General features: G+C 36.6%; 1 protein-coding gene across 1 annotated transcript in view; it reads left to right on the plus strand.

Moving 5' to 3' along the window:
- Nucleotides 1–19,173, plus strand: part of CRPPA (CDP-L-ribitol pyrophosphorylase A) — a 124,985-nt gene that overhangs the window by 29,734 nt on the left and 76,078 nt on the right. The window contains exon 4 of the mRNA XM_072854202.1: nucleotides 11,398–11,502. Coding sequence (XP_072710303.1) covers nucleotides 11,398–11,502 — 105 coding nt within the window. The remainder of the gene's footprint in view (nucleotides 1–11,397; nucleotides 11,503–19,173) is intronic.

Here is a 19,173-nt window from a genome sequence, read left to right on the forward strand (position 1 = left end):
CTGGAGCAGTATCTTTTAAGAAATTAGAGTATCAGGAAGTCAGGTAGACTACCTTTTTCCTTTAATCAGAGTAGGCTGAGACTGATTTCTGTAATACCTGTTTCTGACATATTGTGAAATGCACAGAGATCTCTGAGATCTTTGGTCTTTAACACAAAGCATCTTGTTGTGTCATGTCACGTTAGTGTACAAAGTAACACAACCACAATGTACAAAGGCTGAAATACCCAAGCTTAACAAAGCATTGTGGTTTTGAAATGCATCTGCCAAAGTAAGGAAGGTAGCAGGAACAATTAAAAAGCTTTGCCTTTCCTGATCTGGCAGAGAAACAACTGAAAGTGGAAGCAGAAGAGGAGTTTTATGTAGAAGATCCGGACTAGGTTCTATGTCAGAGACATAATCAAAAAGCCTAGGGAAGATGATACAATGGTTAGAGAGTTGTCAGCATGAATGCTGGGGGTACAATAGAATTGCTCACCAATGTGACCAGTCTGATAAAGCTGAGGACTTTGTAAGAGGGAAGAGCTACACACAGCTGAAGAAAGGGTGGGACATGTTAGAAGGCTATTCTGCAGGAATCTTCCACATGTGCATGGCATGGAAAAGTCTGATCACTATTTAGAGTGATAGGTTTATCACAATCTTAATTTTAAAAACATAATTTTGATACACAATTTTTTTTCTGGTAATCTTTTATACGTTGTTTTACACCTAGCCTCAAGATCTTCTGTACCTGAGAAAATTTACCACAAAAGCTACACCATTTTTTTGGGGGTGTTTGTATTGCATATGTAGTTAGCTTAATCATCTGTTGATAGTAGAGCTTTTGTAGGTTATGGAAGTTTATATTTAGCTAATAAGAACAATGAAACTGAAATAAAAAAAGGAACAGGAAGCGGGAATATTCGTTGAAGGAGGATGAGCTTCAACATGTTCAGAGATGTTTCTCTGATGCATGTTGATAACCTTACGGATATCCACATGGAACAGAGTGACCTTAGGGATTCTATCTAATCTGTGTAGAAACTATGTAGAGATTAGTACTTTTTGGGACTACACTGAATTAATACATCTGTTCATAGCCAACATTGCCCACTTTTTGGATAATAAGAAGTCACATTTACTTATGGGATGTTAGAGCATCTGCCTGCATAGGAGAGAGCTGCTATACATAAGCATAGTAATGACAAGATACAAAATAATAGTGTCAGGAAGAATCATGCAAATACTTTGATGCTAAATTCTGGGAGGCAGATGTTCTTCCACTCCCCCAAAAAATCATTACAAGATGTCCCCAGATGGGGTTGAGATGGGGAGAAGAGAGATTCTGCAAACTGTCCAACTTGGTCCTCAGTAGAAGAAAAGGAAATCCCAAAATTATTCTTGTCTAACAAACCTCTGAGAATGTTCAGGGAAGATTTTGCCAGAGTGAGAAAGGAAGTTGGCTATTGTTAGGCCCATTGTAGAAGTATTTGCTCAAAGTATTGTCTTTTCTGTATGTAAATAATAGGGAGTGTATTCCATGTGGATTTTGTAAACTTCTAAAGTGCTTCTTGAAAGGGCACAACATTACTGGGATTCTTCTTCAAACATGTGTGAAGCATTTTAGTATCCTCTGTAGCGGGGGAAGTGGAGTCAGCTGTAGCAGTTTCGTAATATTTTGGCATAGGTCAGGCAAGTCCTTCGAGGCAAAATGTCTAGACTGATTTGGGGATTTTCCTGTGGGTTCATTCTTTGTTAAAGAAATCAATGTCTGTCAAATTAACATTGCCAGGAGCAACAGGCAATTAAATGAACAGTAGCAGACAAATTGTTGACTAAAACCTTGGCAACTTTGGGAGCAAGGGTCAGATTCAGAAAAAGGACTGAAGGGTCAAAATGTGAGGCAGAATTTGGGCATTTAAGTCTAATGCTGGAATCCTGAAAAAAAACCACTGCTCACCTCCCTCCTAAGACTAAAGATATCTGAATCTTCAAGGCACCTCAACTTTTTTTTGTTTAACATTCACCAAATATGAAACTTTGTTATATGTTCAGGTCTTCTAAATATAGGCCATGTAACATCATTGTTGTGTTTTTCCTAATTCTGCATTCTGCTTTGTGTCTATAGGTTTTCTTCCTTCTCATCAACTGTATTCTGAAATACTGAAGAAGAAGTGATTTGTGAATTAGGCAAGAGCTAGCTAAAATAATAGTAATCTACTACTTGTATGATTTGTATGAGGACAGTACTATAAGCCAATGCTCTTCTTTGTATGGAGTCCTAAAGGCAGCATACTTCTGTCTGCTATGAAATGTAATCGGTAATTACAGTTTCAGTGTAACTACCTACTTGGTTGGTCCAAGTCAACCTACTTGGCTGAATGGTAAAGTAGCATGGATTATTTCAGTTTATTGAAATTCCTACTCTAGTTCCTTTGGTATAATAATATAGATTTTAATTAGCTGTATACTGGTATCAAGATGTGGAATATCTGTGAGTTTTTCAATGTGCAATCTAAGCATATGAAATAACCTAAAAAAGGAAGCCTTTCTGCTGATTTGTCCGTGGGTCATTAGGATTTTAGATCTGATTGTTTGACAAGGAAATCTGTATAGCTCCTAAATGTTGAAAGAAAACCTAGTATCTAATTTCTCCTTAAATGAGAAGTTTTTACTTTATTAACAGCACCCTTTCATTGTCGTGGTCCATTACGGCTTGAACTTTATATCTGATTTTAGTCCCATTTAAAAAATTATTTATTTGGAACTTCAGTAGAACCTGAGTTCTGTTCCATTTCATTCCTGCTGAAAATTGGTAATATTTTGGTTTTGATGCAAAATTGCAAAGGAGCTAATTTTTTAATAATGCAGTTTTGCAGAGGATTTTGATCTGCCTTTCTCCATTCATCTTCAGGCTGATGCACACAGACTGTTGCTTAAATACAGGGTTGTCAAGCGCACCTAAATGAATATCCTAATTTGTTCAGTCTTCAGGTTGCAGTTCTGAGATGTTTTCCAAAGAGGTTTCACAGTTACTTCATCTGGCATCTTTTTGCCCTAGCAGCTTTCTCCTGAGATTTGGAGGAATAAATATTTTTTTCCCTTTCCCTATCCTTAAAACCTATCCAATTTACAGAATTCCTTTCAGGATAAATATACTAAATGAATTTTGTCAGTAATGCTTTCATTTATTCAAAACCTGAAGCTAGATTGGTGGTCTGTTGAGAAAACTATGCTAGTTTAGATAGCTCTGTAATTGATTAGTTCTTTGGCGCAATGGTAGAGCCAGGATATTGTGTGAATCCCCACCTTGCCCTAATTAATTTCTGCCACAAGAATGTTTGGAGAAATTCTAATGCCTTGCATAAGAAAAAAAGTTTTTTTGCTAATGGGATAATTACTTCCATTTTATGGCACTCCTCATCCTGTAGGATCTCCAAGCACTTCGTGAATTCATATATTGGCTCTTGGAACTGTTTGGTGCAGTGGTGCAAAGCTGCCACACCCTGGGTGAAATCTGGCATCTCTGTAGCAGTGAAAAGGCATTTTGTCTTCACATATAATTTGGAGGGTGTATGTTAGGGAGGCACACTGCAATTATTCAAGTTGGAAATTAGACTGGATTATGAGAGTATTGTTGTGTTACTGGATTTACCCTGATAAGTGTACTGTATCCACAAGAATCACCCGTTTGGCACAGGCTCAAAAAATGCTGAATACTGAGCGAGAATCACTGTATATGGGAGCATATGGGAGACCACCCATCTAAATTGTCATCTGCTGCTTGTTTTGAGAGAGCAAAGAAGAAAACAAGGTAGTGATGCTAGAGCTTTTAATCTCTTAGTTACTGTTTAGTGTATCAAAAAGCAAGGAAAAGGACCATTTATGTTCTTGCATAATTTCAAGAGGTGATTCTCTTAAGTAAATTGTTCCAAGAGTGAATAATCTTATCTGTTCAGAAAATTTAAAAAGAAAACATGCATTTTAACTTGGCCTGAATTTGGCTCACCTCTGCTTCTAAGCCTGATTAAATTCTCTGTTGGTTGCTTGATTTTAGAACTTGATATATTTAGAAGTCTTTACTGGGAGAATGTGAACAATCACTTCTTTACATTTTCTTACAATAACTTAAATAATCTGTAGTTTTCTACATTGGGACAAGATTCTTTTGTCTGTCTTGTCCGTGTAACTCTCTTCCAAGTATTTTTCCAATTTACAAGATAATTTTTTAAAGTGTAAACAATGAGTCCTAACACAGCATTTTGACTACACTGTTGTCACATAGAATATTAACATTTTCTTATGTCTTCTTGATGTTGTAACTAAAATATGACTTTTTTAAAAAGCTGAAATTGTGTATGAGGTCTGAAATTCCATGTTCAGCTGCATGCTCAAAATAACTGCTGTGTCCTTTTCTTATATCAGAAAAATCAATACTGTCTCATGGTTACTCAGGACTTGCTTTATTAAGTCAATCTGATTAATAACTAGCTCTTAGTTGCATCAGGTGTTTCATCTTCATACCAATACCATTGTTTATATATATATAAAAATACCTAGTTTGTATTCTCATTTTCATTATGCTAGTTTGTGTGGACTTTGTTGGAGTAACATTAGGAATATATCTACTGGTGTGGCACAAAGAAAGAAAGACTGAGGGAAAGGCTGAGGTTTGATTTTTGGTGATCTGTTATTGTTTCAGGATTGTATGTGTAAACTGGGACTGTACCAGCAGTGATATTCATCCCAGTTGCCAGTCATATGGACACAATGCATGCCGAGACCTGGCTTCTAGGGCACCTGATGTCCATACTGGAAATGATGTACTTTAGCAGGTGCCCTTGCATATGACTTTCACCTTGATTCCACCAGAAGGGAAATGACTTTTCCCTTCCACCAGAAGGGAAAAGATAGCTTTTTACGCTTTCTCAAAAGAATTTTAAAACTTGATCTTTCTGTTTCTTTTATCCAGAGTCACACTTAAGGATACTGGGGCTAGGACCTAGTCTTGTGATTATACTTCAGCTTCTGTTTCATTTTGAGGTCAGAGCTAGAAAATGACAGTCAATAAAATGGATATCTTCTAATTGTCTAGTTACCTTATTTCAATGTTTTTGTTGCAGTGATTCCTTGATGAATCTAAATCAAAGTAAGTGACATTTTTTCTTAGTGGTTTTGATAGAATGGAACACGGAAAACAAGGGTTTTTCGATCTAGCTCATTAGTCCTAGATACTATCTTTTGGTCACAGAATCATGTGTGATTTGTTGCTTAGAAGAAAGTTGAAGGAACCTGTCCAAAATGGACAGAAATATACACCCAAAAATTTTGTTCTTGGATCTTACACAATGATTTTGTTTAATTTATGCTCAGAAGTCCACACTTTGATATAAAGATTTGTTCTCTGCATCCATATGCATTTCTGAATACCACTGAGTTTCTACTTTTACTTATTGTGACAGTGAGTTTTTCAAGCAAATTTGTGTTTAAAGAAGAAAAAAAAAAGAGCGGAGTTGTCCCCAGCCTTGGCTAGTAGTTAAAACTTCAAACAGTGATAGGGAAAGCAAATTTCATGTTGCCCACACTGTGTGTTCGTGCTGTGCATTCTTTTGCCTGTGGGACTCCTACTGCCTAGCAGCAAGTTGTGTATAGTGAACAGTAATTGTCAGCCTCAACATAAAGAAAGATTATGAAGTGCTTTCAGAGAAGACTAATAGGAAGAAAAGGCATAGCTGACTTGACTTGGGAGCTCATATGCCTACAGGAGGAGTATAGAACATGGTTGCTGCTGATGGCAGCGTGGAGTGCTTTCATTGACCCAGGACATTTATTCCAGAAAGGGAAGAAGCAAAATTACTCTTTCATTTGTAACTTTTTACTATTAAAAAGATACTTGAAAGCACTACTTGTTTTTAACCCTTGTGTCAATAATATTTTAAACCTTTAATTGCACATTTTGTTCAATTTCATAGAATCATTTAGATTGGAAAAGACACTTAAGATGATGATTTCAATCAAAATTGATGGAGGCATAGAGATTTCAATGATGTTAAGTCCATATATAGCTTTTGAAAAAATCAGTGAGTGTGAGGAGGAGGGAAACCCAACTGAATTCCTTCACTGAGAGGGGGCTGGAGCCCCAGCGGCTTCAGGCTCTTAGGCCTTCAGCTCCATGGCCGAAATGTGAATTCAGCTGTTATCTCCTGTTTTTCTTGGTCATACACCTTTTAGCGCACAGGATCTTGGGACCAACCAATGCATACGTTCTTTAACGGGTATTTAGTGGACTTAGAGGCAACTTGAGTAACAAAATATTTCAGTGGGCAGTCAGGAAGTATTCAGGGGATCTGACTGTAGAGTGCAGGGAAATCATGGCATGTATGGAGAGGGCACTTGTAGTTACTGCAGTGAAAGGCATTGGGATATAGATACAGATCTGTAGAAAAACAGGCTTGCTTAATTCTGTTACAGAGTAAATTGCTGTATCTTTATTCTCTTCACTGTGAAGCACTACTGCATATGGATATATGTCACAGCAGTTTTAATAATTAACTACAGTAGAAATTGGTTCAGAGATGACCTTATCTGAACTCACATTAATCTCACTGTTTCCTTATTCACGTGTTTCCTCCTGTTTGCTGCTTCTGCTATTTCTCATTTAGCTGTGGTGTATTGCTGTAGGTTGAGTGCTTGTTGCAAATCCACTGTTGGATTCAGCATTTTTTGTTTTCCATGAACATGGAAATGAACATGGAAAATAATGAACATGGCAAAAAAAAATTCTTTATAAAATATGATAAAAATAGACCAATTCAGGTTCAGCAAGAGCTTGTGTCTGCTTATTTTTTGACTTAGTAGAATGTTCCTGATGATGAATGTTCATGATGGACTCTGGCACTTCAGCAGTGGAAACCTGATTTGCAAGGATCTGGAAAAATCATAAAGCTCTGCTAATGTTAATTAGTTATACATTGTAATTGCAAGTGTTCTGATATTGTTATAGAATGGATTTACATGGGAGAGTAAAATGGAGACGCTGCTGGCAATGGAAAAAGTACTAAAGACGACACAGGCAATGGTTACAGAAGTGTAAAAGTCTGGGTCTATACAGGCTTTAGAAGTACCTGTGTAAAGGAGCAAATCTGAAGATTTTCTTTCAGTTAATACATAAAGAATATTGATTTTGTGTCCTTATTATAAAACTAACGAATGATTAAAAAATAAGAAAATGACAGTGCTGTAATGAAAATTTTTCTTGCATCTGTGTTTGTTAAATATTGCTTCCTTATAATTTTACTTGTTCAAAGTATTATATTGGAAACAAGTTAGCTTATGGGCTATTAGTAAGTACCAGGGAGATACAGGCTGTGTAGCTGCTCTTTTCTCTAACCCCTTGTTCCATGTTTACGGCTAAGCAACAACAGGATAGCTTGCGTTTTAAGAAGTAATATTATTAATCAAAATATTTTCAAACTAATCTAGAGGGCAGGGGAAGAAGAATGGGTGTAATGCTAAAATCTGGATCTCACTCTACCCATAATACTTTATTCAAACATCCACTCTTGGAAAACAAACAAACAAAAAACCACCCACAAAAAAGTCAGTCCCCAAAACTACCTATTAGAATGCCTTTGAATATTCAACAGTTCAAAAGCATTTTTAAATAACATATTTCCTTCTTTGTCATTTAAAGAGCTAAACTAATCTGTTTTCTTTCTTTTGTGGATATGTTCTGTGCCAATATTTCCAGCTGTTTCCACCATTTCAAATCTGTGGTCTGAAAGTTAAACTATGTCTATTGTTTCACAAAACTATGTGTGCATGTCAAGTTCAGTTAACTGTACTCTGTCAAACTTTATGTTAAAAAGCCTTTCAGTCAAAAAGAGACTTTAGAAATAGTAAGAGTTTTAAACAGATTGTTGTAATGTAAATTGGCTCTAGATATACAATGAAATACATAGAGAAGACTTAGGATGAGAATGTTTGCATGCCTGGGTCAGTAAGAATTCTCCTTATAGATATTCTACAACTTATTATTATAGGCACTCCCTGATAATGCTCAATTTGTTAACTGAATTTCTTAGAGCAATATAGAAGCTTTCAAATTCTGCACCTTAAATGTGGATTTAAAATTTCAGTTGTGGAGATGTTTAGCGTACGGATAACACATAAACTAAGCTGGTTTTGAGCTGATACTTCCCTTTCATTGTTCTCCTCTGACATCAGTGTATCAGACTTGCAGAAGAGTACACTGTGACAATATGTTTAGGTTTAAACAATTACAGATAATTAGAGTGGTAAATGTCATGATGTACAAGTGTTAGTGAAATATGCTTTTAATTATTACTTTGCTTTGTGTCATATTTCATCCCTTGAAGCCAGAAATACCCTCAAGATGCTTTAGCCCATTTATGGAACTTCTCCACTCCTTACTAATTATCTGTAATTAATACCTTGCTAAAAAGTTGGAATTGCTTAGTCTTGTCCTAGTATCATTCGTTACCCATATATTTAAAAAGGTAGCTTAATTTTAATTCAAAGTAAATTCTTTCACAGATAATTTTTTCTGAAATTTTCTCTTCCATTCTGAGGCAAAAGAAAAATATATAGTTTTTTTTTTAATCTGTATGTTATTCACCTTAGTAGAAAATAGTTTGCGTTTTACCAGAAAATTTCCCTTAAAAGCAAAACAAAACAAAAAAGGAAACATTTTGGTAATAAATATTTGGAATTGAAAGTTACTAGGCCATTTCTGGTTTCATTGGCAATTTATCTCTGGACCTCTTTACTCGAGAGATCACTCCATTTTATGTATTTTGGAGCTAGAGTTCCTTATTCCCTTATATTTTCTGTTGACCTTTTTTGTATCTTGATTATTTAAAGAATATAAATCACTTCTGCTTAATTTAAAAATATTCCAAAGTGTATTTTTGAAACCCCTATTTTCTTTAGTATTCTGAAAGAAGTTTTTCTTTTTAAATTACTCTATCTTCCTGTGTCTGTTTTGTTACTCAAAGCACTTAAAAACTTCTGTAGAGAAGTATAACACTTAAATTACTTTTCTTTTGAAGTGGGCTGTGTAAAAGGATCTTCTTTTTGATTGCAGTCATGACAAACTAAAAGGACAAAAATTACTAATTTAAATAATATAAAAGTTATAACTATGATTTTTCTAAGACGTCTGTGTGTGTTAGTAATACAATTCAGATGTATAATGTTGATGAATTCCTTGAATTTCACTGATGCATTATAAAAGAATAGAAAGAAAAATTTTCTTCATCTTTTTTATTAAACTTCTTGAGGAAATTATAAAAAAAAAAGGACAAGTTGTATTGCAGCACTCTCATTTGGATCTTCTTTAACCCACTTAGACTTTGTATTCTTGACAATTTTGAGTTCTTGAATCCTGGAGGAATCCTTTGAAATACTGAGCACAGTATCTGGACTGTCACATTTTATTCAGAACACGAATTTGTAGACACATGGTTAAATTTGACACAGTGGAAGGGTTATTTCAGCTTTTGTAAAGGAAAGCTTATGCATTGCAGAGCTAATTGTTGTTCTTTAAGGAGTTAACCGGCATCTCGTTTGAGGTTGCTGAAGCTGATAACAGCCTACTTGCATAATAAGATGTTTCACCTAAGCTTTTACCAAAGGCTCTTTAAGGAAACTGAACAGATCTGGGATAAGAGTAAGGACTTACCAGAGTAGATTATTGTTAGAAGATAAGAAACAAGGTAAAGTGTATGATCCGTTTTCATAGCAGTAAATCACCAGTGGAGTTTTGTGAAGATCTGTGCTGGGACCTGTGCAGTTCATTTTGTTCATAAATGATTTGGAACGGGAAGTGGAGTACCCATTTTTTTCTGGGTAGTAGAGATGAGAGCTAACTAAGAAGGTTTGTAGAAGGATGTTATGATAAAATTGATAGGTAAGTGTAGATAAATGTAAAGGAGGGCAAAAGGGTTGATCAAAGCTTTGAAGTAGCTTCCATGCATGAAATGACTGGATAGATGTTTATCTCTTTACCTGTGGAAAGATGTGAGAAGAGATGTGGTGGAGCATTTTGAAGGGCTGAGAAGGTGGTTTTGTAGTCCCTTTTCTGTCAGAACAACAGAGCACGTGATGAAGAGAGTGATGAATCCCATGGTCCCTGATGCAGGTGCTAAAAAAATACTGCTATTCAAAAAGTAATTGGGTGAATTCAGGATTCCTGTAACTCACTGAGGACTGTTAAGGCAGTTGCTTCTGGTTCAATGTGTCCCTCAGGGACTTCTTAATTTAGGGATTTCCTAAGCCAGGATAATAGCTTTATATGAGGGCAAGGGAGTATTCTGGGAAAGTAAGAAGATATGATTGCTTTGTTCTTATTTACTTATCCTTGACTATCCGCTGTCAACCTCTATTATAGACTGGATACTGGGCTAGCCAGCCTGTGGTCTTATCAAATACATCCATTTTAATTTAAGATAGGGTCTTTCATATTCCTTCCTTATTACATGTAATTCGTGTTTCTGGATGGACTGGTAATTTAGCAATATGAAAATAGAATAGAACTTTCTTATCTTAATCAGGCCAATTCATCTTGAGGTAGTCCTGTCTGATAAGCTCCCAGTTCCTGCTTTTGTACCTACCTATCTTTTGGCTCGAGACATTCTGCTCCCTACTCAGTTTTCCATTAATAGGATTCTTCTAATCACTAACTATAGGAAGCCAAACTGCTTGGGAAGGGTGTGTTGAGAGAAGAATGCCTCTTATAGGTGACTAAAAAGTGGACTTTTTGCATTTTTGTTGATATATATTTTTTAAATTTACTTATTTATTTTAAATCTGGAAGGCTCATGGAGCAGCATGAAACTTTGCTATTTTGTGTGCAGGTAACTGGAGAAAAATATAGAAGGAAACATGTAAGGAATACAGAGGTTCTTTGTTACTACCATCCTTTTCTGATGCCGCAAAAACCAAAACAGAAAAGGGATTTGAAGAGTCATGCTTCTACAATTTATCAACTTGTTCCCATACTCTAAAAGTTTGTCACTAGAAGGTTGATGTTTTCTTTTGGTGAGGCCTGAACTCCATCAAAAATTTTTTAATACATGTAACTTCTCATTGATTTAGTTAAAAACACGAAGGTGTAGCAAGATACTTGCAGCACCTAATTGAATTCGTTTGGGGTTATAAAGTGTTTATTTAGTTCTGTAACACTTTGCTGGATAGCTAGAATTTGGCATAAGCTTCTTGGAAGGGTTTTATTTCTGATCCATCCTGAACCTATGTACTTAATACAGCATGTATTATTCTGGACAGGACTGTTGAGATGTAAGGTTTAATTAATGAAAGAAAATCTGTTATTGCTTAAAAGTATGATTTCTTTGAGACTAATTAAAAATATTTATTCTTTTTTAATTACTACAGTGTACAGACTATGACCTGGATTATGGAACTGAATGTTTGCATCTGGCTCTGAAATACTGTAAAACAAATGCCAAACTTGTTGAAGGAACAACTGACCTCTGGAAGGTAAAGGCAATAATAATATCTATTTTTTAATATGTCTTTTAAAATTAATATAATTTGCATATTACCATAAAAATTCAGATGTGTTTTCAATTGTAATAGTCCAACACCTAATTGTAATAATCCAACACCTTGCTTTTCTCTTCCAAATTTCAGAATGGTTTTTGGATTATCATGACTTTTTTTTAGAGCTCATTGTTGTAGACAGACTTGGGCAGATGTTACCTGAGATAATCAATGAAGATGGTATTTATCTGGAAGTAAGAAAACCAACTAGGTACTTGAATAACCTGAGAATCTGTAAAACTATAAATCCATAATCTCTAAAACTAAGAACATTCTTTTATGAGATGAGGTTTCTCCTGCTATTTCTATATCTTTTGTCTATTTTTCTCCACTTTTCCTATGAGGACATCACTCTTTCTCTGATGCCAAATACCTGGCTAACAACAGTTTGATTTTTAGAGCAGTTCATTACATTCAGTAACACTGTAATATTTAAGACCTCTTCAAACAATCTTTTAAAATTTTTTAAACATTATTCACCTTGTCTGATAATCTGTAGGTTTCTGACAACTGACAAAGCAGGTGTGTATACAGGTGCCAAAGGATACATCCCTGCTGCTTAAAAGTATCCCATTTCATTGTTTTGTATGGTGGGACTTTATTCTTTCTCAGTAGCTGTCATGTCATGCAATTTTTAAGTGTTTCCTTTTTTTAAAAATTTTATTCATTACCACATTGAAGGATCTGGAAGGAGCTCAAATCACTCCATCCATCTTTGACAGTAAATTTCCTCCAATGGGACATGATTTCTTATAATGTGACAGTAAATCTTACGGAGAAAGGTAATTTCCTGAACCTGCAGTGCAAATTTCCTGTGCAATTTAGCAGCAAAATTTACTTATGTGTTGGTTGCATACAGCAACTTCTTTCAATATCTTTTTGGGGACATAGTCTTTCTGAAACAGTATGTTTTCTGTTTTCCTATTCAGCTTCTAAGGGACAGATTATGTCATGCATATTTGCATTACATCACTTTTTGGATGGCTTCATTGTTCTCATTGCAGAGCATGGTACTTGCATGAAGGGTAACAAAATACACCCATAATGTTCATTTAGTTCTTTATAATGTTTATTTAATTCTTTACTATCTGTAGATACTACTGATGCCCAGCAGATGAAATACAGAATGACAGAATAATTAAGACTGAAGGAAATATCTAGATGTCATCTGGTCCAACACCTTGTTGAAAGTGGGGCCACGTTAGTTAGATTAGGCTGTGCAGGGCCTTGTCCTGTTGAGTTTTGAATATCTCCAAGAATGAAGCTTTCACAGACTCTCTGGGGAAAACAATTCCAATGCATATCCCCCCTGTATGGAGGAGAATTTTTCATAATATTTGGTGAGCATTTCCCTTGCTGCCTCTTGCACTGGGGAAGGATGAAAGGCCAACAGAAAGATCTGCAATAAAAGTCTAGTTTACTCTTGTCTATGGCCATTAATTATGACCCTTCCCCACCCTTCATCTTCTGTTCTTTGGGCTGAACAAGCCAAGTTCTCTCACACCATCTTAGCAGCCCTCTGCTGGGCTTCCTCCTGTTCCTCATTGAGTTATACTGGGGAGCCCAAAATGAAAAACAGTGCTCTGGGTGTGTTCTCTAAAGTGCCAAATACAGGGGAATAATCCCTGTATTCCCTGTAATGAAGTCTGCTTCCTTACCAATACAGCCCAGTCAGTTAGACTCCTTTTCTGCACTGCTACATACTGCTGACTCATGCTCAGCTTGTCCAGAAAGTCCTTTTCTGCAAAGCTGTTTTCTATATTTTGGCATCAGTATGGAGTGCTGCACAGGATTATTCTGTCCCAGATGCAGGATGCTGTATTTGTGTTTATTATATTTCACAAGGTTTCTGTCAGCCCCTTTGTCCAGCCTTTAAGGATTCCTCTAAATGAGTGTTGTACCCTTGAGCATATTGAATACTTCCCTATTTGTTGTCATCTACTAGTTTGCTGAGGGTATTTCCCCTTTCCCAGGTTAATATTAAAGATATTAGTACTGTCCCCAGTATCAGCCCTTGAGGAACAGCACTAGTAACCAGCCCCCAGTTACACTTCAAACTTGAGCTTGTGCACATCTCTGTTTTAAAAGAGAATTGTTGAAGTGTTAGTGCTGCTCCAACATTGTTGGTGAAACGAAATCCTGATGGTGATAACTTTCCAGCATGTGGACCCACTTCAGTAGCACTGGACTTTAAAGAGGCCTGTAAACACATGGAAAATGATAACACATGAAGAGTGAATTCCTCGTAGGTGCTCAGATATTGGACAGAGAACTTTTTTAGCTGGTGGCGTACTGGAGAATATTATGGAGAGGGAGATTCAGGTAGAAAAGCTGAAAATACAGTGGACCAGGTGAAAGAGTCTGTACTGGGTTTGTGTTGCAAGATTTTGGTAGCGGGAGGGCTACAGGGGTGGCTTCTGTGACAAGATGCCAGAAGCTTCCCCTATGTCCGATAGAGCCAGTGCCAGCCAGCTCCAAGACGGACCTGCCGCTGGCCAAGGCTGGGCCTATCAGCAACAGTGGTAGTGCATCTGTGATAACATATTTAAGAAGTGGGAAAAGAAAACCTGGACAACAGCAGCAGAGAGAGGAGTGAGAATATGTGAGAGAAACAACTATGCAGACACCCAGGTCAGTGAAGAAGGAGAGGGAGAAGGTGCTCCAGGTGCCAGAGCAGAGATTTCCCTGCAGCCTGTGGTGAAGACCATGGTGAGGCAGGCTGTCCCCCTGCAGCCCATGGAGGTTAACAGTGGAACAGGTATCTAGCTGCAGTCCATGGAGGGCCCCACGCTGGATTAGGTGGATGTGCCTGAAGGAACCTGCGTAAAGCCTCTCTGGAGCAAGCTCCTGGCAGGACCTGTGACCTCATGGAGAGAAGCCCACGCTGGAGCAGGTTTGCTGGCAGGACTTGTGACCCCATGGGGGACCCATGCTGGAGCAGTTCGTGAAGAACTGCAGCCTGTGGGAAGGACACATGTTGGAGAACTTTATGGAGGACTGTCTCCTGTGGGAGGGATCCCATGCTGGAGCAGGGGAAGAGTGTGAGGAGGAAGGGGAGGCAGAGACAATGTGTGATGAACTGACTGCAACCCCCATTCCCTGTCCCCCAGTGCTGCTCGGGGGGAGGAGGTAGAGAAATCAGGAATGATGTTGAGCCCGGGAAGAAGGGAGGGGTGTGGGGAAGGTGTTTTAAGATTTAATTTTGTTTCTCATTACCTTACTCTGATTTTGATTGGCAATGAATTAAATTAATTTCCACAAGTTGAGTCTGTTTTGCCCATGATGGTAATTGGTGAATGATCTCATCCTCAACCCACAGGCCTTTTGTTTTATTTTCTCTCCCCTGTCCAGCTGAGAGGGGGGAGTGATAGAGCAGCTTGGTGGGCACCTGGTGTCCAGCCAAGGTTAACCCACCACAGAGTCTCAGTGTTGACAGTACTGTGCAGTGCATGACAGTAGCAACAGCACCTGTTTATGTGCAGATGCTGTGCTGCAGGCAGTGCAGAGCAGTGAATATGCTATATATAGCATACACAAAGATGCTGGTGCCATGTCATTAAAGTACCTATACCTTCTCACATCCTATTCCCTGTCCTATTTTGTAGCTAAGAGTCATTGGTCTCTTCTGTGGTTTGTGAAGACATTCAAAGTCAAAGGCATAGAAATGATGAGGTCTGTGAAATAGTAAATTGTTTCTGCAGCAAATAGTCATATCAGATTAGAGGCTACAGAGGAAGATAGCTCCTTCCTGTTGAATAGCACCCTCGTATTGGTCACTCTGTGCCAGGGTGTTTGGCAGGTGACTTGGAGCAGTAGCATTAAAGAAGAGAACACTCGTGCTCAGTCTGTGCAGTTTGATGAAGTGCAGAAGACTGCCAATTTTCTCAAGTGATGCTTGCCTACAAAATGGTTAGGAGCTATTTGTTACTAATCACCTTTCAGAAGCAGAATTTTATTTCCTTAGCTGTCATAATAATGTAATTTGTAATATGTTGTTGTTTTTTTCTGTAAGACTTTTCAATGCTGAGATAAATTATATTTCATATGCCAAGAACTGATGTCCTCCCAATGGCCCCAGTCTTATTTTTTCAACAAGAGGCAAAAAGATATTCCATCCAGATAAATGAGAACTGAAATAAATAATCATTGTTCAGTTGAGGATTCAGAGGATGTGTAACAGAAAAAATGCAGTCAATTAACAAGTGGAGAACAATTTCTGAAGTCCAAGTATTACAAACCAGTTTCATCCTATGTGGACCTTGAATCTTTAAAGAGCAGATCTGATATTTATAAGTATTCAGTTTATTTATTAGGTGCACAACCTACGTAACATCAAATGACTCAAAGCTATGGGAAAAAGTTACTTATGTGTGCATATATATTATTTTCTTGAATTAACTGTAATTATTCTACTTGAGCACTGTCTACTTATAGTGCATTAGAAAAAGTAACATTTCAAAGTCACTTACCCTTGGAGCTAAAGCAAGAGATGGTTTGTTTACTTTCTGGTAACAAATTACAAAATGAAAACCATTCTTTGTAGTGACAACAACCAGCCAGGAATATTCAAATTACTTCAATGTTATAAATATTTATAAGTTCTATTATAAATGTAGTTATTATATAGCTATTTATAAGATATTTAGGATCAGGATGGCAAAAAAGGAAACAGAATGACACTATCAACACCACATTTTCAGTTTCTCTATGCTTGATGCCTTTGAAACAAAATGACCTTAAATGTTCTGGGGCAATATCCTCTTAAATAAAGTATGAAATCATGTAACAGAACATAATTGTTGGAGTCTAATATATGTGTGTGTATATTGCAGATGAAAACTGCATTGTAAGAACATTTTTAAAAGATTGATAAGCATTTAAAGACTTAATGCTGACAGTGCAAAAAATCCTCACCATTTCTAAAAACAACAGGTTATTTTCTAATCCTACAAAAATATGCCATGCAAAGAGGATCTGTATGATACCTTAGTATAACACAGGGAAATAGTTCATTAAACTAAAATGCAGTGCATTTTGTCTATATGTGATCATAACTTTATTGTATTTGTTTGGTAAAGAGTTATGTTTTGCATTTAACGTACAGTTTTGTAAATCTGAAATGTTCATCAAGCTAAATCAGTTTGAAGAAGACTTTTAAACATTAAATAGGAATAACTTTGGGGAACTTTTAGAAGAGCATCTTCCTAGGTAGTGAAAAGTTGCAGTCTGACAATTGAGGGAGAAGGGCACATAGGAAAACAAACCAACCAACCCTTGTCTGATGATTCTGAGGCTTTACTAAATAGATATAGTAGATTGTTTATTATACAGAAAAGTAGAGAAATGTTAAATAAGTAAGATTATTCTGCCTTTGCCAAATAAGCAGATGATGGTTTCATATTCCGTGATAGTGAGCTATTTTAGTATTTGGCCTAGCGATATTCTGGATTGCAGCAATAACGTTCAGAAAATCTTGGAACACTAGATGCTCAAGAGGACAAAATGAAAATTAATGTTGTCACGTGAAGAGAGAGAATCTGAGTAATTAGAAGCCTGTGAGTTCAATATTGATCAACAAAACAAAAGGGTGTGCTGCTACAGGCAGAACTTGATTAATAAAGAGTTAAGGGACTAATGTAATTAATGTCAAACAACATGGAATTTTCTCGTTTTGTGAAATTGACTTCAAGCCTTTTTTACAAGATTATAGTTTTGGCTGATAAAGGTGGTAGTGCTGATACAATATACACTTGGCAATATCCGTTTGACTTGTTACTACATGGCATCTTAATTAAAAATAGGTTGACTGTAATTATACTCGTCCTCATTAAATAAATTAAAAATTGGATAACTGATATATTTGAAAAGATAATTCTCACCACGTACAGTTCTGCAGCAACTGTTGTCTCTAAGCTACTTAACTTTTGTCTGATAAAGTTTGCAGACAACACAAAGATTTAAGGATCTGTAAATAAAAATATAATTGATCAGAAGTAACCTATTGATAAGGATTGCTTGGCAAACAATTTAAACAACAGGTATGCTTTTAATTGCAGCCAAGTATAAAGTAGTGTTTTTAGAAACAAAAAAAGTATAGGCCATATTTAGAGAATTGTTCTAGGAAGACAGTGACTTTGAAAGTGGTGTAGGAATCACAGAGGATGGCAAGTTTCCACTGTGGGCAAAATACCTTATGTCAGCCATGGATATAGGAACAAGAATATGAAATTAGAAAAGAGATATTCTAGTATTACAAGTGCATCTAGAATACTACGGTCAAATCTGGACTCAAGCTCTGTGCAACTGTTGGTAAATAGAGAAGGTTCAGAGAAGAGCATGAAAAAGAAGATTAAATGGTAATTTGATAAATCCTTAGAGATTTAGCTTAGTAACGTGATATAAAGAAAACAGAAATGGATGAGGTAGAAGATCTCTCTTCTGCAAAGCAAGAGAGAACTCCTGTGTGTCATTTTTCTTGCTTATTCTTTTTCCACTGTGATTTTTGCACCGCACCTGGGCTGCAAGGGTGGAGAGTGCCAGCTTACTTTCTGGTATAGAGTGGCAGTTAAAGTATTCTTCCTGGTTGATTTGGCTAGATCTGAATTGCTTCTGGCTGGGGTGAGCCTAGAATGCAAATCCACTTCAGTGAAACTAGAGATAAAGCAGTATAGCTGCTCAGAACAATAAACTGCTGTGTTGACTAGCGTTGAAAGTTGTTGAAAACAAATTCATGCTAAAACAATCAATGGTTAGAATTAAACCAAAGGATGTCTCTGTTGTGGTTGCCTGCCTTTTGAATAAGTTTCATCTAAATTGCAAGAACACCTCTTAATCAACACAAGAAAATATCCATACCTTAACAGAAACTTTGATTGGATTTAGCATCTTATTCAATATTGAAAGAGGTGTAGAGAATCCATCCCTCCCTGACTGGTAAGTGGTGGTCACCTGTGGTAGCTGGCAGGGTTTTTCTCTCTGTCAACTTTACTATTTTCATAAAGCTTATAGGAGCTTGTATCTGAAATTAGCTTATAGGATCAAAGATTATGAAAGAAATATGTATGGATAGTGTGATACGGTCTCAGATTATTTATTTCTGTAGGAAACCACCCTAAAAAGTATTTGCTGATGTCTGATGCTCAGAATTTCAGAAGTGATTTTAAAGGTTCATTCTTAATGTTTTATTCTTCTGTGCTGTTTTCTTGAAGACTGGGCCTACTTTATGAAGTAACTTCTTTTTAAAATCAGACTATTTAAAAATACTTTTGCATCTCAAAGAGATCATGAACCTTAGAGTATGTGAGACCACTTTTGGCAGAGCTTAGATGGTCTTGTTTCTTGAAAGGTTTTTAGGTGGTAATCTGTTACAGGTTTACTGAAAGTTCAGTGTAAAAGCCCTCTAGAAACAGGTAATTAGAAAGAAATCTTGCAACAAAATTGGTCACTCAGTAATTCTTTATCCTTAAATTTAAATTTAAGACATTGATTCTTCCCAACAGTAAACTCAGACACCTAAGATTTCTCAGGCTAGATTCATTATCTGGCTGTTTCTCCTGCAGGACAAGCTGTAGGGAAGTAAGTTAATTTTTAATTTTAAAAGAATATAAT

The sequence above is a fragment of the Ciconia boyciana genome, chromosome 2 (genome assembly GCF_034638445.1).
Source record: "Ciconia boyciana chromosome 2, ASM3463844v1, whole genome shotgun sequence".
NCBI classification, from domain to species: domain Eukaryota; kingdom Metazoa; phylum Chordata; class Aves; order Ciconiiformes; family Ciconiidae; genus Ciconia; species Ciconia boyciana.